Source organism: Equus asinus, chromosome 13, assembly GCF_041296235.1.
Source record: "Equus asinus isolate D_3611 breed Donkey chromosome 13, EquAss-T2T_v2, whole genome shotgun sequence".
NCBI classification, from domain to species: Eukaryota; Metazoa; Chordata; class Mammalia; order Perissodactyla; family Equidae; genus Equus; species Equus asinus.
The window spans coordinates 56267717-56292521 of NC_091802.1; the positions used below are offsets into that span (position 1 = coordinate 56267717).

At 59.4% G+C, this 24805-nt stretch overlaps 1 protein-coding gene across 1 annotated transcript; it reads right to left on the reverse strand.

Annotated features, from left to right (window-relative positions):
• Positions 1-6: 6 nt before the first annotated feature.
• Positions 7-16620, reverse strand: EVPL (envoplakin). Its single transcript, XM_070483659.1, has 22 exons — positions 16385-16620; positions 13980-14079; positions 13456-13610; positions 13228-13354; positions 12299-12424; positions 12051-12089; positions 11736-11897; positions 11544-11651; positions 11253-11348; positions 10215-10340; positions 9635-9781; positions 9133-9287; positions 8879-8976; positions 8416-8588; positions 6748-6926; positions 6523-6661; positions 6199-6392; positions 5690-5840; positions 4912-4995; positions 4678-4788; positions 4479-4571; positions 7-3728 (listed from the first exon to the last, which is right to left on the reverse strand). The coding sequence occupies exons 1-22, from the start codon at positions 16480-16482 to the stop codon at positions 288-290; spliced, it is 6102 nt and encodes a 2033-aa protein (XP_070339760.1). The 5' UTR covers positions 16483-16620; the 3' UTR covers positions 7-287.
• Positions 16621-24805: the final 8185 nt, after the last annotated feature.

A 24805-nucleotide genomic window follows, 5' to 3' on the forward strand; every position in this document is an offset into this window, starting at 1 on the left:
CAAATATGAAGGAGACACTGGGAGAATTAGTTTATTGGAAGCACTGGGGCAGTGGAGGAGGGAGGGATAAACAGATCTGCTGATCTCTGGGTCTGGGGATGGATCGGGCACCAAAGTTAGGGGAGAGAGCCCAACACCACGAACGTTCGAGTAATAGGACAGCGATCAGACAGAGGGAAAACCCACCCCCTCAGATTAGGGGATCAGGCTGCTCCTAGGCGAGAGGGGCATGCATCGTCCCCTCCCCCTCACACGCACTCCCTGTGACTGCATGGCCCGCGTCAGCGTCAGCGCAGGGAGCGCTGTGCGGCGGGGGAGGCGGAGCGGTAGCAGCGGTAGCCCTCCAGCGCGGCTGGGAGGAGCAGCAGGCCGCTCAGGGGATCTTTCCGGCAGCGCCCCATGGCCTCCTTGTAGCTCAGCCGCTCCTTGGAGATGGGGTCTGTCAAATCCTTCTCGTAGCCGGCTTCATCCTGCAGGAGCTGGGCCAGCTCTTCGCTGATCATTCCAGAGAGCACGGCCTGCGGGACGGGAATGCGGCCTGTCCTCTTGGGGTCAATGAGTCCCCCAGTCAGGTGCTGCACCTGCAGGTGCGGGAGCACGCTCTCCCGGGGCATCCAGCCTTTTTGGACGGCCTCGCCCACTGACAGCCTCTTCTTCGTGACAGGGTCCTCGATGCCGGTGAAGGCCTTCTGGGCGTTGAGCAGCCTCTGTGTGGAGGTGTTCTCAATCAGCCCCCTCTCCATAGCCTTGTGCACGGAGTAGCGCTCCCGGCTGAGGAGGTCCACGATGCCCCCTGTGGCCGCCTGGGCCTCCAGCAGCTTCTGCCCAGTGATGGGATCCAGCATGTTTTTGGCCACGGCCGTCTTGATGGTGCATTTGTTATCTGTGGTTGTGTCATAGACCCCGGCAATGGGGAAGCTATCATCGCCAAGCCCAAGAGAGAAGCTGGGAGAGAAGAAACTGGTGCTCTGGGGAGCTGGGGAGGTGAGTGGGGACTTGGAGATGATGGAGCCAATGGAGAGGGAGGAGCAGGGCTTGGTCTCCCCTGCCACGAGCAGAGCAAACTCGGAGATGGGGAGGTGGCCATCCTTATAGAGATGGTACTCCTCCTTGGAGATGCGCCGGCAGCGCAGGGCAGCCTCAATGGAGTACTGCTTCCCGCTCTTGCGGTCCAGGAGCACAGACTCCTCCCCACAGGGGCCCGAGGTGGTGACCTCCTCCCAGTCACACTCAAGCTCCTGCAGCTGGAGGTACTGGCCTCGATCGATGATGCCCCTCTTGTAGGCCTCATATGGGGACATATCTTTCCCCGTCTCGGGTTCCAAGATGGAGATCTTGGTGGAAAGGTTGGTCTCTCGCGTCTGAGTCTCCTGGTTGAGCTCTTCCCGGCTCACCTTAGCGTGGAGGTCGCGGAGGGCCCTCTCCTTCTCGTATATCTGGTCCTTCTCACGGAGGATGGCCGCCTCGAGCTGCGAGAGCTCCTGGCTCCGCTGGGCCGCCTTCCGTCGCTCGTTCTCCGTCTTCTGGCTGAGCAGCTTTGACTCCTCCTGCAGGTGCAGCACCTTCTGCTCCTTCTGCCTCCCCAGCTCCCGCAGCTCCTGCTGCAGCTGCCTGCACTCCTGGCTTGCCTGGTCCCGGGCCTTCTGGAGCTCGGCCTCCTCCCGGGACCAGGTCTTCCTCAGAGCCTCAGCCTTCTCTATCCGCTCACGGAGACGCCGCACCTCCTCCTCCCGGCTCTGCCGGGCAGTGCGCTCCCTGTTGAGCATCTCCCACACCCGGGACCGCTCACCCTCCAGTACCTGGTCCTTCTCCACCCTGATCACTTCCTTGTAGATGGTCTTCTCTTGCGATTTGGTTTTCTGGAGGACATCGATCTTGACCTGCAGGTTCTTGCACTCCCGATGCAACTCCATCACCTGGGTCTTCTCCTGGTCCAGGTCCCGCCGCAGGGCCTCCGTGGACTTCTCCAGTTCCGGGTCCTTCTCCAGCTTGACCACTTCCTCCATGATGATCTTCTCCTGCACTGCAGGGGGCCGCTTCTCTAGCTCCTGGATACTCAATGTCAGCTGCCGCAGCTCCTTCTCCACAGCCAGCTTCTTGTTGCGGTCCTCCTGGAAGCTGAGCAGACCCTCCTTCTCCTCCACAGTGGCCCGCATCTGCTGCACCTCCCGCTCCAGCTGCCGCCGCCGGCCCACCTCCTCGTCTAGGCTCCTGCTCAGCCGGCTGTGGTCCTCGCGGAGCTTTGGGTCCTTCTGGGTGACCACCACCTCCTGCACCACCACCTTCTCCTCGGGCCGCCTCCTCTCCAGCAACAGGTACTTGTTCTGCAGCTCGTAGACCACGTCCTCGGCGGCCCGCCTCTTCTGGGTGGCTTCCCTCACCTCTTGGCGGAGCCGCTCGGCCTCCTTCTCCAGGACCGGGTCCTTCTCGTGGCGCACCACCTCCTTGTTCACCGTCTTGGTCTCCACCTTGGACCGCTCCCGCTTCCACTCATCGCGCTCCCCCTGCAGCCGAATGAGCTGCTCCTGGGCCCTCCCACTGGTGTTGACCAGCTCGTTGAGCTGAGCCTTCAGGCGGTCGATTTCCCGCAGCACCTCCGGACTCCTCTCGTGCTTCACCACCTCCTGCGTCACCTGCTTGTACTCCACTGTGGGCTTCTGGGCCCGCAGGACCTCCAGGTCGGGCAGCAGCTTCTCCACCTCCTTCTGCATGCTGCTCCTCTTGCTGGCGGTCTCCTCCAGCTCGGCCCTGAGCCGCGTGATCTCCTTCTCCGTCTCTGGATCCACCTGGAAGATCTCGTTGATGCGTTCCTGGAGCTCCACTTTGGGCTTCTGCTTCTCCACCACGCTGTACTTGCTGTGCAGTTCCTTCAGCTCCCTGGCTAGAGTCGTGTTCTTATTCCTCTCCCCCTCAAGGAGGCTCCTCAGCCTGGACGCCTCTTTGAGAAGGCCTGGGTCCTGCTCCACCTTCTTCACCTCCTTCACGATCACCTTTGGCTCCACGGCGCTGATCACCCGCTCCAGCTCTTCAATACGAGCCTGCAGCTTGGCCACGGCCTCCTCCGCCCCCTTCCTCTGTGCAGTGTCCTCCTCGATCTGCAGCCTCAGAGCCTGGGCTGCCTTGACCATTTCCAGGTCCTTCTCTACCTTGACCACTTCTTTCACCACGACCTTCTCTTTCACGTTCGCTTTCTTCTGCTCAAGGGCCAGCAGCTCCTTCTTTAGCTCCTCCAGCCGGGCTGAGATGGCGGTGTTCTCCTCCGACAGGTGTTGGATCTCGCTGCTGAGCTGGGCCGCCTGGCTATCCAGGCCTGGGTCCCTCTCGATCTGGGTGACCTCCTTGGTCAGCAGATGGGGCTGAATGGCCTTCCTCTTGCTCTCCAGGTGAACGACCTTCTGGGCCGTGGCCTCCAGGTCTGCCTGCAGGCCGGCCCGCTTCTTGCCCTCATCTTCCACCTGGGACTTCACCCCAGACAGGTCGCTCTCCAGCTGGGGGTCCCGGTAGAACTCCACCACTTCCTTCTCCTCCAGCCTTTCCAAGGGCCGCTGGGTCCTCAGCTGCAGCAGCTGGGTCCTCTGCTCCTCTAGCTCGTGCTGCACCTGGGCCACCCGCTTCCTCTCCTCCTCCAGCTGGGACTTCAGGGCCTCTGACTCCTTGCCTGCTCGGGCTGGGCTCTCAGAGCCCTGCTGTGCGTCATGGGTCACATGGATATCCTCACTGAGCTCCTTCTGCAGAGTGAGAGGAAGAAGGGGAAAGTACTGGGGGGAGGAAGAGGAAAGGGATGAGCCCTATTCCCACCGCCTCCCCAAGATCAGAGACCCTTGCTGCTTCCTGAGACTTCCCAGCAGGTCTGGGGAGATGGAACTGAAGACCGGAGATGCTTGGCTGCAGGATCTTGAGAGGACCCACTAATCCCGTGATGTCAGGATGCAAGGCAGTGTTCAGGCTGAGTTTGCACTAGAACATGCAACTGGGACAGGTTCTCCCTTCCAAAGCTTTCTCCTTCCCCTCCATCCAGGCTCCTAGAAATGAGCCCATACACCTCCGGGGGATGCTAGAGTACTCCTCTGGGTAGGAGAAAGCTGGCAAGTTCCTCGGCCAGTCACTGAGAGTCATGGAGAGCTTCTGGCTTCTGGTGTCCCAGGGAGAGAGAGCTAGGTGGCCTCTTACACACTGTAGCTGGGTCCTAAAGCTGAAGACTTTGTGGGGGTTTTCTCCTGGCCCACCAGGGGACTGCCCAGTGGCTAAGCTGTGACTTCCCTGAATGACATCTCAGGGCCTAACTCTGAGACGGATACCAGCCTGTAAGAGCTGTTGGGGAGAGCACTGGGGGAGGCAGGAAACTGCACGCCTGCCCCCAGGCCGCCGAGCCTGCCCTGATGTTGCAGGCTGCAGGGTGAGGAGGAAGGGAAGATGGCCAGGTCAATGTCTAGGCCAGGCTGTCTACTTCGGGGACGGAGTGGGCACCATCTCCATACCTTCTCCAGCAGCTTTCTGGCAAGCTCCAGCTGGTGCATCTGCTGCTGGTGCACAGCTGCAGCCTCAGTATAGGCCTTTGTCAGGTTCTTCTCCTGGAGGGGCCAAAAGGGAGAGAGAAGGAAGGCAGGGTCAGCTCCCACCTCGGAGGCTGCAGAGCTGCAGCCAGGGGACACGGAGCCCCGCTGGGTCCCGTCTGACCTGGGCCTGGATGCTCTCCTGCAGGGGAGCCACTCGGGGTCTCTTGGGAGCTGACCCTTCCTGGGTCGGCTTCAGGGAGCAGCGGTAGATGTCTGCCTGGAGCTCGTAGTCCTGAGCAGGGAGGAGAGGACAGTCGGCTGGTGGTCAGTGGGGGAGGCTGGCGGTGGGCAGCGGACTGGCAGAGGGAGGGAGGTGGGTGCATAATGAGGGACCGGCTGAAGGAGAGGAGCTTACCTGGAGAGCCGCCTGCAGGTCCTGGGAGAGGCGGGATGCCATGGCCCTGTCCTGCTCTCGGTCCTGGATCTCCTGCAGCAGCCTCTGCCAGGAAAGAAGTGAGAGTCAGGAAACACCACTCATCCAGACTCTCCTCCTGCCGGCTGCCTCCAGGGCCACAGGCAGCAAGCTTGGAAACTGCCCTTTCCTTCCCCTGACCCACCATGGCCTCTGCTTGGGACATTTCAGCCCCTCCACCTGGCCACCCTATCTATTCCTCAGGCCTCAGCTTGGGTGTCGTTCCTTCCAGACCGCTTGCTGTAACGCCCAGCTTGCCCGCAGTGGGCTCCTGCGGCACTGCGGTTTCTTCACCAATGCGCCGATCAGCATCATGGCCTGCGATGCTCCGGCCGCCCCCACCAGACTGTGGGCTGCCGGAGACCGGGTTGTACCCCAGCCCCTGCATAGTAGGGCTTGGCAAGTATGGGGAAGAGGATGCAGTAGGAGTTGGAACTCCCAGGAGCATAAAGCCTGCTGCCCACCTTGGATCAGACAGAGATGGGCTGGACATTTCTGTGGGCAAAGTGGAACATTCTGTGGGGGTCGGGAGGTGGGTGACCCAAGGCCTCTGTGGTCTGAGCTTTGAGGTCTCTTAGCACACTGGCCATAAGGGGGCCACATGCAAATAGGTGGCTCTCCCTTTTGGGGAGGTGGCCAGGGAGGTGGACGTGGCTTGAGGTCCCAGCTCTGGACAGGGGCCTGACCTGCCCCCAGGTTGCCTGCAGCCCCAGCCCCTCACCTTCTGCGCCTGTAGCTTGTAGGCAATCTGGCTGGGCCCGTCGCTGGGCCGCACCTGGTTGTGGGGCAGGTGCTCCAGCCAGGAGCTCAGGTTGTCACTGCAGTTCCTGAACTGCTGGTAGGCGAGGCCGGCGTCCTGCACCGTCTTCTCCCTGCAGGAGGATGAGGCCCGGAGCAGAGGTGAGAGCTGCCCTCTGGGGACAGGTGAGGAGTGCACAGAGGAGGCTGGTGGGTGCCTCCCTCCCTGGGACAGGTCAGGAGGCCTGAATGACCCGCCATGGTGATCCACTAACTCTGGCCCTGTGCTGGAGCTGGGTATTCAGAGATGGACTGGACAGTCTCTGCCAGGCACCACCCTGGGAGGTAGGCACTGGTATTATCCCATTTTAGAGGTGAGGAAACTAACCCTCCGAGAGGTGAAGTCACCAGTCCATGGTCACACAGCTTGTTCGCAGCAGCTGCCGTGTACCACGGGGGCATGCCACAGGCCCTGCTGGCCCAACCACTCACCGCAGGTCCAGCTGGTCCCCCACGGCGTGGTAGCGGTCAGTGAGGGCCCGCACTTGGCGCTGCTGGTGAGGCAGGTCTTGGCAGAACTCGTGGAAATTGTTCTGCAGCGCACCGCACGCATGCTCGGCGGCCTTCAGCTCGCGGTGCAGCCCCAGCACGCAGGACTGCTGCTCCAGCAGCTTCCTCCGCTGCCGCTGAGGGAGGAGAGGACACAGTGTGACGTACCCTCTTGGTTCCGTGAGACGCCACATCCTACTCCCCCTGCCCCCGAATGCTTGGTCAGGCTGTGCCCCCCTCCCGCCAGGAGGCCGCCCGGCCCCTCACCTGCAGCTCACTGGCCCTCTCCTGCAGCGTGCCCGGGCCAGCAGGGATGGGGGCCTCCTGAACCAGGGAAGACTCGAAGACTTGGATGACCCTGTCCGCCTCCTGGATCTGCCGCTCCAGACCCAGGGCAGCCTTGGCTCTGCCGCAGAGGTGGCCAAGGGTCAGACACCCCCTCCGTCACACCCGTGCTGCCCCGCCCAGCGGTCCCCTCCCCAGAGCACTCACTTCTCCCCGTAGAGGTTGCAGAGAACCTGCACATCGCTGTACTTGTTCTTGACGTTGTTGAGGGCCACGGGCAGGTGCAGGGTGGCGGGGCCCACGGGCTGCGCCGACAGACACGCCTCACACTCCTGCTGGGCCGCCTCCTTCTCTGCTCCCAGGCTCTGCAGCCGCTGGGCCATGTCCTGGGAGGGGTGGCGTGGGGGTCAGGGATCCCTGCTCTGGGCAGGTGGGTTCTGCCCAGCCCTCCTGCCGGGTCGACCTAACTCTGCCCACGAGGGTTGAGTGTGGTGGGTACGTACTTGGGCTCAGGCCAGAGAACCAGGAATGGTCCTGGCCCCAGTAGTCCCCATGGGGATGCCCTTGGGCAGGTCAACCTCTCCAACCCTCAGTCTCCTTATCTATGGAATGATTGATGGGAGGATGAAATGAGACCCTGAGGGTCGGGAGCTCAGCAGGGCCAGGCATACAGTTGCCCGCCTTGACCTTCATGTCACTATCCTATTCACAAAACCATCAGTTCCCTACCCTGACCCTCCAGGTCAGGCACTTGGGGTTCTTTCGTTCATTCCTTTATAGTTATTCACTTGTCCATTCCGTACGTCATTGGTGCCAGCTCTGTGCCCTGCACTGCCTACCTTCCAGTCTAGCTGGCCTTCCCATGGGTCTGAAACACCCTGATGTGGTAGCTGCTATGACTTCAAAACCCAAGGACTTATCTGGGGATGGCCTGGGCCCAAGAGAGCCACCATGTCCCAGGTCAGTCATAACCAGTGACCTAACAGTGTAGGGTATGAAGGTCCAGCCCCGTCAGCCCCAGAGCTCCCCCTGGGCTCGGCAGGGGTCTTTGTGGAGACTGCATTGCTGAGCGAGCCTCCTGCACTCCTGCTTCCCCCAAGCCCGACAGGGGTCACACCCACGACCCACGAGACTCCCTCAAAAACGCCCGGCACGCCCGGCCCCATCTCTCAGTCGGCCTCCCGGACCCCACCTGCGTCACCTGTCCCACCTCTGGAGCCCTCCCCGAGCCCAACCCTTGGACCCGGTGGAAATACTGCCTCCAAACAGCCATGGTAGAAGGTGGAGCGAAAATAATAAGTTGCACAATCATGCGAACAACACAATCCAAAATTTTAAAAACAAAACCCAAACAATATATTTGAGTAGAAACTGGTTTGGAAGGGTATAACCCGACTGCTCGCCTCTCAGCGCCTCAGAGGATACGTTCTTTTGTGACCACGTTTACAAGCTGCACTCTCTCCAGGGAGGCCCCCCACCCTGACGTGCTCCAGGCACCCTTGCTGCTCACAGGACCCTCGCCAGGACACCTCCTGGGTGTGGGTCACAGGGTTTTTCCCCTGGGCCCTGCCCCTACTAGAACCTTCCGGGGCCTTACTGTACTTCATCCTCAGGACAACCAGACGAGCTGGATATGATTATGCCTGTTTTCAGGGATGAGGAAACCAAGGCCCAGAGAAGTTAAGTGAATTGCCCAGTGTCCACAGGGCTGGACAGCAGAGAGGCCAGGATGGGAACCAGCTTGTCTGAGCCCTGCACTGTCCACTCCCTCCCTCCTCCTCGGGTCCCTGTGGCTGCTCCCACATTCACCTCATCTTTAGTTCATGCATCCCCAAGGCTGGACCATTTCTTATTTCAACCGCCCTTCTCACCCACCTTGTGGCTTTGGATGCGGCCCTCCAGGTCCTCCAGTGGTCTGGTGCGGCTCAGTGGGGCCCGGGCCCAGGCCAGCACCTGCCTCTCTATCTGCCCCAGGTCCGCATCCAGCTGGGTCATCTGTGTCAGGAGCTTCTGGGCCTGAGGGTTGGCTGGGGCTGAGCTGGTTGGAGCTGGGGGCATAGGGAGCTGGTGAGGGTCCAGGGTCTACCTCACGTCTGCCTGAGAGGCTGCTCCCTGAGTGCTGGCCAAGGGGCCTGGTGGTGGGGGGAGGGGGGGGGATGGGCAGGGCCTGAGGGACAGACAGCCCTAGGGGCTTGCCAACCCAAGAGATGGAGTCCCCAGAGCAGAAGTCCCTAATGCAGGGTCACCTCCTGCGTGTCCCAGCCCCTCGCAGTGGCCACAGTAGGAATCTACTCCCCCTATCCCAACCACCCCCCAAGTCCCTGGCCGCTCTTGGTACCCTGCTGGCCAGGCCGTAAGGGCTCCGCAGTGGTGGTCTTCAGGTGCCTCTGGACTGTGGCTAATTTCTGCTTCAGGGCCTGCAGCTCCGAGGCCAGCCTGGAATGAGCAGGAGATCAGAGAAGGACATCCCTCCTCTCTCTCCCCAGCCCCAGCAGTCACTGGGCCAGGCAAAGGCCAGGCAGTGGCCTCAGACACCACCTGTGTCAGACACAGCCTGACTCTTGCCCCTGAGTTATCCCCAGGCAGACCCACTTGGAGGCCCTGGCCACAGCTTCAGGGTCCGGAGCTGGGATGCAGAAGCAGGCGGCTGGGGCATGCTTGGTCTCCCCGCCGGGGCCCTGCACGACCCAAGTATGAGGGTCACTGTTGTCCATCAGCGTGTACCGCTCGCCCCGCAGCAGCTGCACCTGGGGGGCAGGTGGCGAGGGGTTCATGCAGGCTCAGGGGAAGGGGCCAGAGAAGGGACAAGTCCAAGATGGGGTAGGGGTTGGGGACAGGGACAGGTGGGGACAGGAGCTGGGGCAGGGGCAGGAGTGGAAGTGGGAGGTGCTGGGGTGGGGACAGGGGCAGGCCAGAGGCAGGGCAGGGCTTGGAGAGGGGTGGGGCTGGGGCAGGGGTGAAGCAGGGGCAGGGGGACTGGAGGGGGCAGCAGGGGCTGGGCTGGGCTGGGCGGGGGGCGGGGGGGGCGGCCCACAGGGGGTCTGGGACGGCTCAAGGACGAGGCAGGGTGGGGGATCGCTGGTTGAGGCTGTACTTCTCCGGAGTCCCAGTCGCAGATGCTGTCCACGTGCAGGGGCTGCTGTGGCGGTTTTCTGCGCTGTGGCAGAGGGGTGACCTCCTGGCTCCGTCGCTGCAGGTCCCTGGTGGTCTTCTCGGCCAGGGCCAGCTGCTTCTCCTCTGCCTGTGGGGTCCCAGGCACTGGGGGCTCAGGCCAGGTTCCATTCGAGGCCTACCACCTACCCACCCCCTCAAGAGGGCCAGGGATCTGGCCTTCATGAAGACAGGGTCTCTAAGTCAGCAAAGTGAAAGGCGCCCCTCCCCGGTGGTCCAGGATCCTGGGGTCTGCTGGGTGGGGTGGGGTGGTGCTGCCTCTAGAGTGGGAGCTGGAGGCCCCTCAGCGCTCTCCTGGGCTTCCTGTCACATTAAGGAAACTGCTGTCCAGAGAAAAGGACTTGCCGGTAAGAGGGCAGCCTCTTCTCCTGGAGTAGACCCCCTTGTCCGGTGCCAGGGACGGCTTGGGGCAGGACTAGGTACCTGGGAGGGGGAGGCCCCAACACCTGGCCAGGCCCCATTCCCAGGAGTGGGGTGCAGATGGCCAGGCGGGTCCGTCTCACCTCCAGCTGTCGCAGCAGCTCTGCGGGGGTGCCCGCGGGGCCCCCAGGGGCAGGGCTGTACTGGGTGTCCAGGCTGGAGTTGAGCTTTGCCAGGGTCTGGCTGACTGAGTCGGCGTCTTCCTGGAACTGAGGTCAGAGGGTGGTCAAGGGCAGAGCCCGGGGCAGCCTGCTGCCCAACCCTGCAAACCAGCCGAACCCAAACCGGCTAAAGCCAAACCAGCTAAATGTGAACTGCCACTCGCCCCTGCACCGCCACCTGTACCAGGCAGTGGGGCCTTTTCGGGGGGGAGCGCTTTGTGTGCGGGGCATTTGTGGTTCAAGGAACTTCATTTCTTTTGGTGTCATAAAATGCTGTTTCTCATCCTTCCTGCCTCCCCCCATTACCTGGAGTTGTGGTGCCCAGGCCCCTGGAGGCTGCCCACGGCGCCACAGAGTAGAAGCTGGGAATGTGTTTTAGAGAAACATCCCACGGTTGGGTGACGTTACAGAATTATTGTTGGTGGTGTGATAATGGTATTGTGGTTATGTAGGAAAATGCCCTTAAAAAAAAAAAAAAAAACTCTTCGGCTTGCCTCTCTCAAAGTGTATAAAACATTTTGGGCAGACATTGCAAAAAAAGTCCCTGTTGTATAGGATGTCAGTACTTCTCAACCCTTTTTTCATTATTGTTCCCTAAGGAGACTTTTCAGATATTTTTCCCTTAATTTCCCCACATGGTCATGAAAATTTAATACCACAGATACACTGTATGTCCTTTATGTGTGTATATCTGTGGTTTATGCATAAAAAGAGTAACAGTTTTTTCTCCCATAAGAACCAACTCTCACCCCCCTGGGAGCAATAGCACCCTGTTGAGAATGTTTGTGACATTATTTTTTCTCTGGGACCTAGTCACAACAGCACAACAGTCTGTCATTTTTATGAGATGCTTTGTCTCCCGCGATGCAAGATTGTCCTCCATGCACCTCTCTGTCCCACCCAGGGCCCTGTTGGCCACCCACCCCTGTCCCCCCAGCCCGGCCCTGCCCACAGGCTCACCCGGCGGTAATCCGCCACGTGCTGCAGCTGTCTCTCCTGGCAGATGCACAGGTTCAGGAAGTTCTGCCACTCCATCTTCAGGGCCTCCTGGTGGGTCTGGGGACAGCAGCACAGAACCCTCCAACCATGCTCTGCCATGCTCCGTCCACCTGCCCACCGCCTGCTCAGCCAGCCTTCCGGCTGTCCCCGACCTGAGCCGTGTCTCCCTCTGCCTCTCCCCAGCCCACCTGGGGAGCCCCCTGATGGAGTGAGTGGGGGGGGGTCCCCAAGCCAATGTCTGGGCCTTCGCACCTGGATGGGCCCCACTGCTGGATGCCCGAGCTCCACCATGCGTTCCCCGTCATCCTCCAGCTGGTTCACGCACTGCTCCTGGCTCAGCAGCTCGTGCTGCTTGAAGTGCTGGGGAGAGCCGAGGAGCAGACAGTGAGGATGAGGATGTCCTTGTCCCCCCCTTACCCACCTACCCCACTCTCCTGCCCTGACATCGTATTCCTGCTGTACGCCCGCGGGGTCCACCATGAGGTCGCTCCAGTCCTGCTGCAGGATGCGCTGCTGCTGCTGGGCCAGGGCGCTCAGCTGGCGCGTGCATCCCTGCAGGTGCGTGTACAGGCTGCCCAGACTCTGCCCGCGCCACGAGGCCACCTTCTGTGCTCGGCAAGAGGCGAGGGGGGAGGGGGGAGGCAAGGGGCACCATCAGGCTGTACCCTGAAACACTGGCCCCATCAAGGGTGCAGGCAGCCAGGCCCTGCCTGGCTCCCAGCCCAGCCAGCCAGCTGGCCCTGCCCTTCCTGTGCTTACCAGCAGGTCCCGGTACTGGCTCCGGATGGCGGCTGCATCCTGCCTCAACCACAGGGGAGAAAACGCAGGCCCAGTGAGAGGCAAGGTGTGGGGCGGGGGGCCCGCACCCCACACCCTGGACCTACCGGTCCCCCCTCCTCTGTCCCTTGCCCCAGAGGGCCAGCCAGGCCTAGCTCAGGCTCTGATGGGTGGAAGAGGGGCTGGGGTAGGACCTGGGCAGGGATGTCCCTCCGGGACAGCTCACCCACCGGCCCAATGAGGCTCCGCAGCTGCTGCCCATAGGCCTCGATCTCCTTCTGCAGGATGTTGTGCTCGGCGATCTGCTGCTCCAGCTCTGCCATGCCCGGCCCGTACTGGCCCTCGCAGACCTGCTTCTGCAGAAGAGCTGGCTGCTCAGCTCCACCGCAGGGCCCAGGCCTGGAGCCCTCCCGCACCCTCCCACGTCCTCGTCAGCGGGACCCGAGCTAGTCATTTGGGCAGAAGGTGCACAGGCCAGGTGAGCAGCCTGGGTGAACAGCTGGCAGCTCACCCTGGGGGGACATGCCCTTCTCCACTGGCCCTGGCTGATGCCTTGGCGTCACCATGACTGCAGTCCCTGAATCCCACTGGTCCCCAGGACTTGGGGCTCAGCCTCTAAAAAGTCTCCCCGCTCCGCCCTACCTCCTGCCCGGCCCCAGCTCAGCGCCTCTCGCCTGGACCCCTGCAGCCGGGCTCTGGGAGCCTGCGCCCACCCTGCTCTGCCCATGCCTTCCCCACTGTCCTTTCACTGTCATACTGGCACCTCTTCTCTTGTGGCATCAAGGCTCCTGATACTCAGGGTGCCCGTGACCTGGTTCTGCCTGCCTGCCCAGAAAACCCCACTTCCCATCGCACCCATGGTGTCCTCTGGGCAGGAGCCTCTGTCCCTTCTTTCTGGAATGTCCTCTCCTCACCATTTCAACCCTAGGCCACCCAAGCCCTCCCTCCTCTCCAAGGCCTCTGAGCTTCCTCTTGCAGGAAGCCTTCCCTGACTGCACTGTCTGCTCTGCTCTCTACCTTCCCAGACCCTGAACCACCCCGAGGTCCACGCATGCTGTCAGGCCACTGATGGCGCACAGCTCTTTATTGCTGTCTTATTGCTGCTAGGTGTGACTTCAAGCTCCTTGAGGCATTTCTGACATTGGGGATGGCCCCTGACCTGTTTCTCCTCCAGCACTCGTGCCCAGTCAACCCTGGGCCCCACGTCGGGTGGCAGCACCATCTTCTCGTACAGGGCTCGGTACTCGGCACACTCCTGGGTCACCCGCTCGTGCAGCTGCTTGATGCTGCCAAGGAGGCGGCCGGCAGGTCAGGGCTGGGCCTGAGCTCCCTGGGGACCCCAGTGCCTCCATCACTGAGCCCCAACCCCAACTGCCACCGCACTCACTCCTTCTCAATCTCCTCGGCCTGCGGGTGCTTGAGGCGCCGGGCCTTGTCCACATCCAGGAAGAGGTCCTTCAGCAGCATCTCGGCCTCCTTCAGGCTGCGGCCCGCCTCCTGCTGGTGCCTCAGGGCCTGGCTCTGCTCGCTGTGCAGCCGGTCCTGTGGGTGTGGGATGGCCTCCTCGCTGCCTGTCACTGCCGCCTGAGCCCCACCCTGAGGGACCCCGGCCGCACTGGCCAACCTTGGTGCCCGCGCTGGCAGAGGCCCAGGCCCCGGGCATCCGTAGGGCGGGCTCAAGGACACAGGGAGGCCTGAGCACCCCCTGAGCCCCTCTGACCCACCAAGTTGTGAGCCCAACTGAGATGGAGTGCCAAGCCCCATCTTACACTGCGTGTTTGGGGAATGGTCAGTGAAAGACAGGGTTGTCTGTTCCATCTTCACCATGACCAGTGGGCATGCCAGGGACCACCAGGCATGACAATGGGCTCCTATGCCCCCACGCCCTGCCATCTGTTCCCCAGGCCTCACCTGCTGCAGCTTCTTCTGGGTATCCAAGATGTCCCTTTCCACCTGGTCAGCGTTGGCCTGCATGCGGGAGATGAGCAGGGCCAGCTCCTGGGTGGCAGCTCTGGTGAGTGGTGGGGATAGAGGGCAGCAAGGTTGGAAAAGGCCCTTCTGTTCCCCTTGGGCAGAGGTCTACCCACTCAGGTGGGGTCCCCTGCCTCTCCCTCCCCCATCTTGCCCTGTGGCCTGGCTCAGTGCCCCGGAGGGAAGAGTCCAAGACCCGAGAGCTCTGGTCTCTCTCTGGAGGAGGCTGTGAGATGCCCAGTCCTGGGGGAGGGGGCACTGCCCCCACATGAGGGTTCAGAAAATGGGGGTTCCAGGTGTGCATGGTGCCGTGGAGCAGGCTGACCTCACTGTCCTGGCAGTGAGTTCCCGACTCCGGCCAGCTCCCTGCTGCTGCTTCGGGCTGGTAGCTGCTGATACCGGAGGCTGTGGGGCTGGGCCCTGGGGAGGGGCAGGTGGGCTGGCTGGGGGCGGGGGCGCAGCAGCTCAGCCCCCACCTCGGCTTCCTCCCACCCCAGCCCTGTCTCCTCTCACTGCCCCGGGCTTCGCCTATGCCCAGGCTACCATCTGGAGGAGCCACAGAACACTGGGCAGGGGGAGGCCAAGAGATTGCCAGAGCACCCCAACACTTTGCAGATTTTGGAGTTCAGAGCCAAATTGGGACCTGACTTGCTCCAGGTCACACAGCCAGGAGCAGAGTATGAGCCTGAAGCAGATCCCCAGGGTCCTTTTCCATGCATTCACTCAGGAGCCTCTACAGGGCACCTGCTGTGTGCTGGGGCTAACTCTCTGGGACCTAGAGGGCCAAGCAAACCTAGTAAAAGGCAGAGTGAGGTCCAAGCCTCAAGAGCATGTGGCATCCCATGAGGTCACCGTCCTGGGAAAGAGAAGGCTTCACCAAGCTGAGCCTTAGACAAGGGTCAAAGGAGAAGCCCCTCAGCCAGAGGGGCAGTGCCAGCAAAGACACAGTCTGAAAGAACCCTGGCCTGACAGCCTAGGTTTGACCATTCTCTATCATTACTGCTGTGTGGCCTTGGGTAAGTTACTTAACCTCTCTGTGTCCAAGGTTCCTCACTTGTAAAGGGGGGCTTTAATAATATCTACCTCACCGTGTTATTGTGAATGTTAAGAGAACTAATCCTTCCAAAGTGCCCAGTATAGAGCCCGTGCAGAGTCAGAACCCAGGAAGTGCTAGTTTTTATTCCACTAGAATCTAAGCGCTGTGAAGGCGAGGACCTGTCCTTCTGTTCACTAGCATCCCCAGTGACTAGAACAGTCTTGGCATACAGCAGGTGCTCAATAAGTATGTGTTGAACCAGTGGATTGCACATGGAGGGAGTGAAGAGTCCTGTTTGGGGGCCGGAGCAGGAGGACGGGGCTGTGTGGACCACGCTGCGCCAGGCCAGGGAAGCGCTGCCCAGGAGCCTGGGGACAGGGAGCTGTGGGTCCTGAGCCCTGGGCACCCTGTCCTCCTGCCAGGAGGAGCAACTCCACCCTGGGCAGGGCTAAGGGGCCCCAGGGAAGACAGGTCACTCCCGTGAGAGTCTTAACTGCTGTTTTTCCCATCTTAGCCCAGCCGTGGTGTCTGGTGTCGTCACTCCGATCCCTATCAGGGTAATGGGCCTTTCATCTCCACTCTGATCTTGACATCTGGACCCCAGGGGAGCTGCCATCTCCACCCTGCAGGGTGGGCGGACAGCCAGGCTGGGCCCTGCAGAGAGCTGGGTGAACTGAGGGAGGCTCTGAGGATATCCCAGGCCTGCGGGCCCCTCTCCTTTCCCCCAGCAGCCCCTCCACACACCCACATGGTAAAGGAATCACCCCGACCCTTTAACCAAACTCTCAAGGCCCGAGGTAAGCCACGTAGGGAAGGCTGCAGCTTGGACGCGAGGGAGCGCAGCCCTGCCTGCCTGCACCCAGGCGCCCTCCCACCCTCTACGTCTTGGCTTCTCTGGCCTCAGTCCTTCTGTCCACCCTGCACCCACATCCCAAGGGTCATCCCAGCCCAGGGGGAACGTTGAGGACAGAGCCACAAACAGACCAGGCACTCTGGTTTCCCAGCCTCCCAGCAGAGGAAGGCAGCTGCTCAGGCTCCTATCGGGCACGTCTCCTGCAGAGTGGCCTCATCTCCTGGCCCTCAGCTCCCCTGGAGAATGTGGGGAGCCCCAGGCCATCCCTGGCCTCCTGCCAGGGCTGGAGCTCAGCCTGGGCTGAGAAGAGAGTCCAGCCCCAGGCCCTTTGGCCTCAGGACACCAAATGCCAGCCCTGGGCTGGTCCTGGGCTCCCCGGCTGCTGCCTCAAGGTGGCTGGAGCACCTGGGCCTGGCACCACCCCTGTCCCGGCCCCCCTCTCCTGGCCCCGCTCACCGGCTGTGCTTGCTGGGGGAGCTCTTGGGGGATCCCTTTGCTGGGGGACCCTTGGGGGACCCCTTCCCCTGGGAGCCTTTGCTCAGCCCCTTGAACATGGTGGTAAAGGCAGGTGCTGGCTCAGGCTGGGCTTGGCCGGTGCAGGCAGCAGGCGGGTGGCGGGCGTGTGTCCTCGCTGGCTGCTCAGCTGGGCTCTGGCGAGGTGGGGCGGCCGGGCCCTGGGAAGGCAGTTTCTGGGAGGCCCCTCCCTACAGGTGAGGCAGTGAGCAGCGGGCCAGGGCTGCCGCGCATGCACCCACACTCACCCATGCTCACGCCTGCTCCTGCACAACCAGTTCGGGAGGAAAGGGCACAGCCGGGAGGGTGGGGCCCCGAGCCTGCCTGACTCCTAGAGAAGGTTCGGACTTGTTACACCCCCACGCCCAGAGGGAGCCGGCAGTGATCACACCCAGATGGGGAAATAGCTGGGCCCAGGAGGGACAGGACTCCAGACAGACAGACAGACAGACCCATGCGTGCACGCGCAGGCACAGGGACAGAGGCCTGGCCTTAAAGCTCGGGCTCGGGTTAGTAAACATCTCCAGCCAGCACAGCTTGCCCCCGCTATCAGGCATGTCCCCACCCACAGCTCTCGCCCCGCCCAGGGTGGGCGGGAGGGCACTGGCTCCCTGCTCACCACCACGGCTTACAGGTCTCTGCTCCGCATCCTCTGCTGACATGATGGGGCAGGGAGGGGGCATTCACCATAGCATTCACTGGCACAAGGTACATTTTTAAAAGTGGGCACCGCCCAGCCGGGTCCCCAGAGGACGACCCAGCAATCCCACCGTTCGATCTTCCTGGCTGGCTCAGTGTCATCCCATCGGTCCGAGGCCGGCATCGGATGCAGTAGGACACACATTGCTGGGATCCTCAGAAGATTCTCAGATCAGCTCCAGAGGAGCCAAGGCTCTCCCTGGACCCCTCTTCCAGGGATCCCCCGCATTAGTCTTCAGATGCTGCTGAGCCCAGGTCAGGCTGAGCCCCTTGGGAAGCCCCTGTACTTGCGTTTTCCTCCCTGCCTTTCCTCCTGGAAGTGGCCCCTTGCAGCTTTTCTAAAGTTGGATGGAACGGCAGACAGTGTTGCCAGCTTATTGGCCTTTTCCTCACATTGAGGGCCACGGAGGTCATCTCGGTAGCTGCCTTCTCCTGCAGTGGCCCCCCCGGTCTTCAAGAAGCAAGTGGGTACCCCCATTTTCAGGCACTCATTTCACTGGCCCACTCAAGAAGCCCCTTGTACAGATCTGGAATCGTCCCCCAGAGCCGTCGCAGTTTTGGTGGAAGGAGAGTTTGAGGAGGAGCAGAGTGGAGGGACACAGGTATGCTGGGTTCCCAGCATCCTGGACATCCTGGCAGGTCTGAGGGCAGAAGATGTCTAGAGAAGAGATAAGGGTCCCAGCAGACTGGGGGGACCAGGGACAGAGGCCTCAGAGTGACCACATGCCCCAGTGGGACACAAAAGGCCTGAGTCCCTTTTGTCTGCATCTCATGGACAAGCCACTGAACTTGGCCCTGGAGAGGGGACACAGGAGTCACCCAGCCTGGAGGGGGAAGGACTGACACTGCGGGTGGGGAGGGCAGCAGGAGGCCTTGACAGAACGAGTAGCAGCAGGGAAGCAGGGTAGCCTCCAGTATTCTGCTCCCTCCCAGCTGTGTGACAGTGAGATGGAGCCTGAGACGGAAGGCCCAGCCGCAGAGGCCGCTGAGCCTCTGCCCCAGCCCCTCTCTCCACTTTACTCCTGGGGGACGATGTTCTTCTAAACACTACTGGCATGCCTGCAATCAACTGTTCTCAGAAAGAACATTCGTTTAAATGGCTGCAGGGTGCAGGAGCCAGCCCTAACTCCCGGCCTCTCATCTCAAACCTGAGAGTAGGTTCACTTCCTTATCTTCGAGACTGGGTGAGTGATGGCAGTGCCCAGGAGAGCCAAGACAGGAGGTAGGTGATGGCAGCCCTCAGCCCTCCGCCCACTGTCTTGCCTCCCTAACAGCTCCAGGCTCCTTTCTGGGAGGTGGTAGCCATCGGAGGTGAGGGCCCAGGGATGGGGGTGGAGATGTCCAGACTCCAGCTGTGGGAGCAGGAGCAGTGGTGGGAGGCCCTGCTGAGCTGGACAGGGGAGAGAGCTGCAGCTCCCAGGGGGGAGGGCAAGTGGCAAAAGGCAGCCAGGCTGAGCTCTGGAACATCTGAGCTTTGCCTCCTGTCGGCAGAAGTCCTCCTGGAAACAAATGAGCACAATAGAGGGCCCTACACGCCCCAGAGATTAAGGTTAACTGACCCACTGCAAGAAAAACAAGAGCTGAATTGCTGGCGTGACTGTCTAGTGCCCGATCAAATCAGAACCCAGCTCCCCAGATGAGGGCTGCCGTGCAGCAGGCAGGAACACCCGGTCTCTGAGGCGGCTTGTCACTGCGGGATGCTCCTACTCAGATGGTGGCTCCGAAGACTAAAGCACAGGGATAAAAAGGATAGGGACAAAGAAAGAAAGATGTAGGATTTTAAACATGTGAGAAAGAAAAGTTCATTTAGGCGGCCTGGATGGGACTGACAGCCTCGGGGGAGACCTGCGTTGTCCCACTCAGCAGCCACGAGCTCCGTGTGGCTCTTGACCACTTGAAATGTGCCCAGTCCAAATGAGATGTGCTGTAAGCACAAAATTCACACGGGATTTCAAAGACTTAGTGTGAAAAAAGGATGTAAAATATCTCATTAACAGTTTTTTTTTTTTTTTTGAGGAATATTAGCCCTGAGCTAACTACCGCCAATCCTCCTCTTTTTGCTGAGGAAGACTGGCCCTGAGCTAACAAGCATGCCCATCTCCCTCTACTTTATGTGTGGGACGCCTACCACAGCATGGCTTGCCAAGCGGTGCCATGGCCGTATCAGGATCTGAACCGGCGACCTCCGGGCTGCTGAAGTGGAACGTGGGCACTTAACTGCTGTGCCACCGGGCTGGCCCCCTGAAGTGTATTTTTAAAATTAGTTTCTCCTGTTGCTTTCTACTTTTTAAAATATGGCTACCAGGAAATTAAAAATTATAGATGTGGCTCGCATTTGTGGCTCACATGCTAATTCTATTGGATAGCTCTGACCTAGAAGCTGGACAGGGCACCCTGACTTTCAGCCTCAGATCTCGCCCCTGCCACGTCTGCTCCTTTTGAGCCAGGCAGGAGGCAGAGGACCTGGCTTCTTGTCTTGCCCCGGAGCCCTTCCCCTCTCCTGACACTTGCTTCCTCCTGTGGGTTGAGAGGTTTGAGATCAATTGATTCCTAAGTCTCCGTCCAGCTGTGACTTTAAGTGGCAGCCCACGCACATCCCCTTGCCTGCAGCTTCCGGGAAGGCTGATGTGGGCCCCTTACAGCTCACGGGGCCTGAGGCCAGAGCGAGGAGGCTGGTCAGAGCCCAATGCAGCAGCGTAGCTCCTAGATCTGAGGCTGCTGTGCACATACGCAGCTAGGCAACAGCTAGGCAGCAGGTGGCAGCTTGGAGAGTGTGCCAGGGCTTAAGCTGCTGACTCTGCTCCAGCTCACAGGGCTCCTGCAGGACGGACACTCTTCTCCTTGCTGCAGCAGATGTGGCAACTGCCTGCTTTCCCCTGGGAACCATAACCTGCCAGGCTGCCATATGCTCCCTGATCAGGACAAGATTTGCCATCTCAGGAAATTGCCCTGTTTGTATGCAAGCTCTGCCACCAGACCCTTGGAGCCGAGCTGGCTGAGAACCTCTTTTTCCTTCCGCTTCCTTGGCCACTGAGGAGCAAAGGTGCCTCCTCCGGGTGGGCCAAGAGAAGACAAGGGCTGGCGGGAAGGGGAGTTAGGGACGAAGCCTCCTTCCACAGGTGCCAGGAGACGTAGAGGCTGTGGCTCCAGGAATTCACAAGACTGTCTGGAGGAGGCTCTCTTGGCTGCGAGTCTGCCCAGATGACAGCCTAGAGGGAAGCAGAAGGTGGCCACGGCTTGCCTAAGTAGAGCAGAACAGGCAGAAAAAAGTGCTGGCTGTTCTTTTTGGGCCTTTTACAGGGAGAGAGTCTAGAGGAAGCAACTCAAACCAACCAACCAGCCAACCCTGCCTATGTGGAGAGGTAGGGTTCCAAGACTAGATGGCAAGGACCTCAGGAGTCCTCAAGTCCCAAGTCAGCTGGGAGTGCAAGGTCAAGGCTGCCCTGGGTATCTGTCCCTCCCTAGGAATGAGTCCCTTTTCCTAGCCTTGGGCAATAGCAGCAGGCCCCAGTTCACCTGTGGGACCGGTGCTGGGACAGCCCATACCTCTGGGCCACAGCAGCAGCCTATTGCACAAGCCATCCCTGCATTCCAGAAGTCTGCAGCCCGCCCACTCTCACTCAGGAACTGCAGGGCTTCCAGGCCTCCCCAAGTTGCCCAAGGGCCTTGGGCCTCTCCGCCACCTTGAAGACAATGGCCAGACCCCAGAGCTAGATCTGGAGGCCTGCAGCCCTATCGTGGAGAAGTTCAGGTCTGACAGAGTCGGCTAACTAAACGTGTTGCAAAGGTAACTGGAGTTACAACTGGCTGTCCGGAAGCAGCAAGAGTTCAGTTGCATCAAGCCCTGTTTACTGCTCTGAGCAAGAAAAAGGTTTATAACAAACAGACAAACGATAAGAGTAACAGTCTTCACAGCTGAGGGGGAGGCCTGCCTAACTAGTCTTTGTCGCCAGGAAATTGGAAAGCACACAAGGGCAGCTTATTGGACTCAACCTATTGTCCTAATGACGTTGCTTAGACCTCGCAGGACTCAGCTCCAGGAAGAAGGAGAAAAAGGGATGGGTCTGCTTAGAGAAGGGAGAAGGCTGGCTGTGGACAGAAGCGTCTCCTCACCTCTCAGCGGTGTTGGCCTCGCCAGCTCAGCACACAGCAACCCTCACTCCCTGGACCCTGGGCTCAGACCTTCCCTGGGGAACCTCCCGTCAGGCTCCAGTGGGGAGCAGAAGAGACTTTTCTATGGATTCTCAGTCCTAGCTAGGCAGGAGCTCTTCCCCCAAGGCCTCAGGTCGGGGCCAGGACAGGGCTCTGGTGTGAATGGGGCCTATGGGTGGCAGAGGAGGGAGAATCATGGTGTTCCAACGCCAGCTCCCATCCACAGGGGAGCAAAGGGAGGGGAATTCATATTGTCAAGTGCTACGGTACTAAGGGCTAAGAGGTACTAAGCCCTCTGCACATTTTCTTTCCCCCAGTAAGTTAGAGAAACAGATGTCTCTGTTTTGCAGGTGCAGACACCTGCTCGGAGGGTAAACAGCTTTTGCAGGGTCACAGACCCACAAGCATCAGAGATCTGTCCACATGCTCACTGGACCCTGGGCTTCAGCTCGCCCCACCTTGAGATTCTTCTTGGGCCGGTGGGGGGTGTTGGGGGGCCAGGCCTTCACCCACTCACACCCCTCCATTCCGTGGATGAGGCCAAGTTAACTGACAGGACCAGCTTTCAGGGACCGGTTACCTGCCTGTCCTAACTGCTTCGCCTCTTGCCGGAAGATCCCTGGGAAAGTTCTGCCTAACAGAAAGGATGTGGTTCCTTTCCAAGTGCTGGGCAGTCATTCAACCACAGACTGAACATGACGACACACAGTTGCAGTAAATGGAGGGGAACAAAACCATCTGCTGAAAACAGAGACTGCAGAGAAGCAATTAAAATCACCACGCCTGGCGGGCACGGAGGAAAGCAGGGCCTCGCCGGCCTCGGACTTCCCTGCGGGTCTCCCCCGCCAGCACTGAACAGCTCATCAGACAGACGGCCTCTGAGAGAGCTGCTATGGTGCCCCAAAGCAAAAACCAAAACTAAACCAAACCAAACCTCAGAGCCTTAGATCACAGTCCCTGAACAGCTTAAAAAGGTCAACGGTTCCCACAAATATTGTCTGTATTCATTTAAGATGATACTTTCTTTAACCTGTACCAACTATTAATACCACTAGCTTACACTTGCAGAGCCCTTCCCGTGCCAGGTGGTGTTTGAACGGAGGGCAGACCCATGGCAGCCAGGGCCTGTGTCTGCTCTCGTGTTCTCCCGCCCGCGCCCCTGCACCCACGTGCACAGTGTCTCTAACCTCTGACAGATCGACAGGCTAGATTCTTCCATTTGGTGTAGTCAGGATGCAGGCAGTTTCCAATTTCTCTCTTTGCTTTGGAACATCGATACGTTTTACAGCTAAATCTGGTTTCCATCTCCTCCGGAGCAACAAGCGTCTTTAAAAAAAAATTAGAACCAACACATACTTTTGCTATCTTTGGACATTTTTCTAGACCTCTGAAGGTTCCAAGCTTTGCAAGGCTGCAGACAGCAATGTGCTGTTTGGAATTCTTTTGTGTGTAATTAATGATGCCAGTGTGTGAAAAATCAGCATTGCCACAGTGATGACAGTGAACAGGCAGAGCACAGCCCCGACCTCGAAGTCCCCGGAGTCAAAGTTCCTCTCCTAGAGGGGGCGAAGCCATTGCCCCAGCTTTGAGGAGGAAAGACTGGCGATGGTCCAGGGCCACTGTGGGTGCAGGGGCGCAGTGCATCCCATGCTGTCACGTCACAGCCATGGTGAAAGGCTCAGGTTGCCACCAGGTGAAGGAGACAGAACCAAGCCCAGCAGTGCTTCATTTTAAACAGAGAATCCAAGAATTCTCACTTGGAGAGAGACAGTACATTAAAACAATGCATATGAAAACGGGAAAATCCAGGAGACTGAGAAGCAAAGGGCCCGTCCAGCCCCAGCTGCCTCACGCTCTTTTTTCTAAAGAAAACCAACAGGGTTAAAGGTGGACAAACTTGGCCAAATTGTCCTTTCACTCTGATGTTCAGCATTATCCTGATAACTACAGCGAGCTTTTCACCTCTAGTTTCTGCAGATCAAGACTATCACCACTCAATAGAGAAGAAAATAAAAACCATTAACACAGCAGCCCTCAAGCATGTTTTAAAAATACAGACTGAATTGAGCTTTCCTGCTGCTCTCTGGATCTGGGGAGACAGGCTTTCCACAGGGGTCAAAACCTGCCCACGTACCAGAGCCCATCCTGGGGGGGGGACAGGAGCCAAACAGCAGTGAAGAGCACTGCGCGTACAGCGGCGTCCACAACCTCTCCTCCCCCTTGAGACCTCACTGCATTTCCTGCTCCTTGGGAACAATGGACCGTGTGGCCTCTAAGTTTCCTTCTGTGAATTCATCTAGCCAAGTGTGCCACCTGAGCAGCCCAGGGCCTGACTCTGAGGCACTTCCCAGGGCCGCTAGACAAGGAGGGGGTCCTGCTTTTGGTGCTGTGGCTCCCACTGACACAGCTTATTTAATGTACAGGGATCCTAGCAACGGGATGTGTGAGCTAACCGGAGACCTCGGGCCTGCCAGGTCTGTCTTCTTATGTAAATACGTGATTTTAATATTAAACCTACCTTGTCAGGGCCTCACTGGCTGACAACAGCACTCCTCCTTAGAGCTGAGCTAGCAAGGACATCAAGAGGAAGGGAATCTCTAGAGTTACCACAAGAAAGAAAAAGCTTAGAAAAGGTGCAATCAAATGACTGATTCCGGCCTCTGGCTCCCCACTGATGCCAGGACTCTAGTAAGAGTGCAGGAGGAGCTGGGAGGGCTGTGCGTCTGAGGACAGAAGGAGCTTCTCCAGCCCCTGCCTCATCTCCGCAGTGCCACAGATACTGGCACAGGCAGGCTGGAGGACAGCCCGCGTGGTGGGGCCTTGAACTGGGTTCTTGGCGCTGGAGGACAGCGCAGCTGTGGCTGTAGCCAGGTTAGCACAAGACCAAGGTGAGAGACGCAGAACCAGAATCACAGCCCTCGTGCTGCAGAGTCCACTGGGGAGCTGGGGGTGGGCAAGGAAAAGGATGAAGGCCCTCAGTGCTCCCGCAGCCCGTTAGGGACACTACCTGAGCCTTTGGGACCAAAATCCAGGACCTCACCCAAGATCATCTATGCTATGTCTTCAGAGGGAGGGAGGGAGGGAGGATACCTCTAAATTGTATGGCATAGACATGACTTTTAATTAAAAAAATATATATATCTCCATTTCCTGAGGCTATTTGACCCAAAGCAAATCCCGGGAGGAGAAGAGATCACATCCCTCTATCTTGAGTCCTTGACAATATTCCATTCTAAGAAAGCAGTCTGATTTATCTTCCTCCCACCCTCTTTCAACCTCCGGCAATCCCTTTCTGCAATTCAGTGGGAAAACAACAGGCACCATCGTGCCCACAGCGGGATTCCATCTTGAAATAATGTTCTCAGATCTTTAACCATTCAACTTCTCTTCAGGCCGGTCTAGTCAGCTCCATGTCCGAACCACACGTAAGCCGCATTTCCCAAAGGGGATTTTCTTTCCTGTGGGACAAGTGAGTTTCCCTTTCCAAAGGGATTCAGAGGTTTCAGGTACATC

What these genes read in the sequence shown, in the direction of transcription:
- EVPL (XM_070483659.1), bottom strand. Translation starts at nt 16,482, where the DNA reads ATGTTCAAGGGGCTGAGCAAAGGCTCCCAGGGGAAGGGGTCCCCCAAG. An exon ending in CTTACGGCCTGGCCAGCAGG is followed by an intron (nt 8,589 to 8,878) that starts GTACCAAGAGCG and finishes CTATGCCCCCAG; the next exon opens with CTCCAACCAGCTCAGCCCCA. An exon ending in AGAGGGCCAGTGAGCTGCAG is followed by an intron (nt 6,393 to 6,522) that starts GTGAGGGGCCGG and finishes CTCCTCCCTCAG; the next exon opens with CGGCAGCGGAGGAAGCTGCT.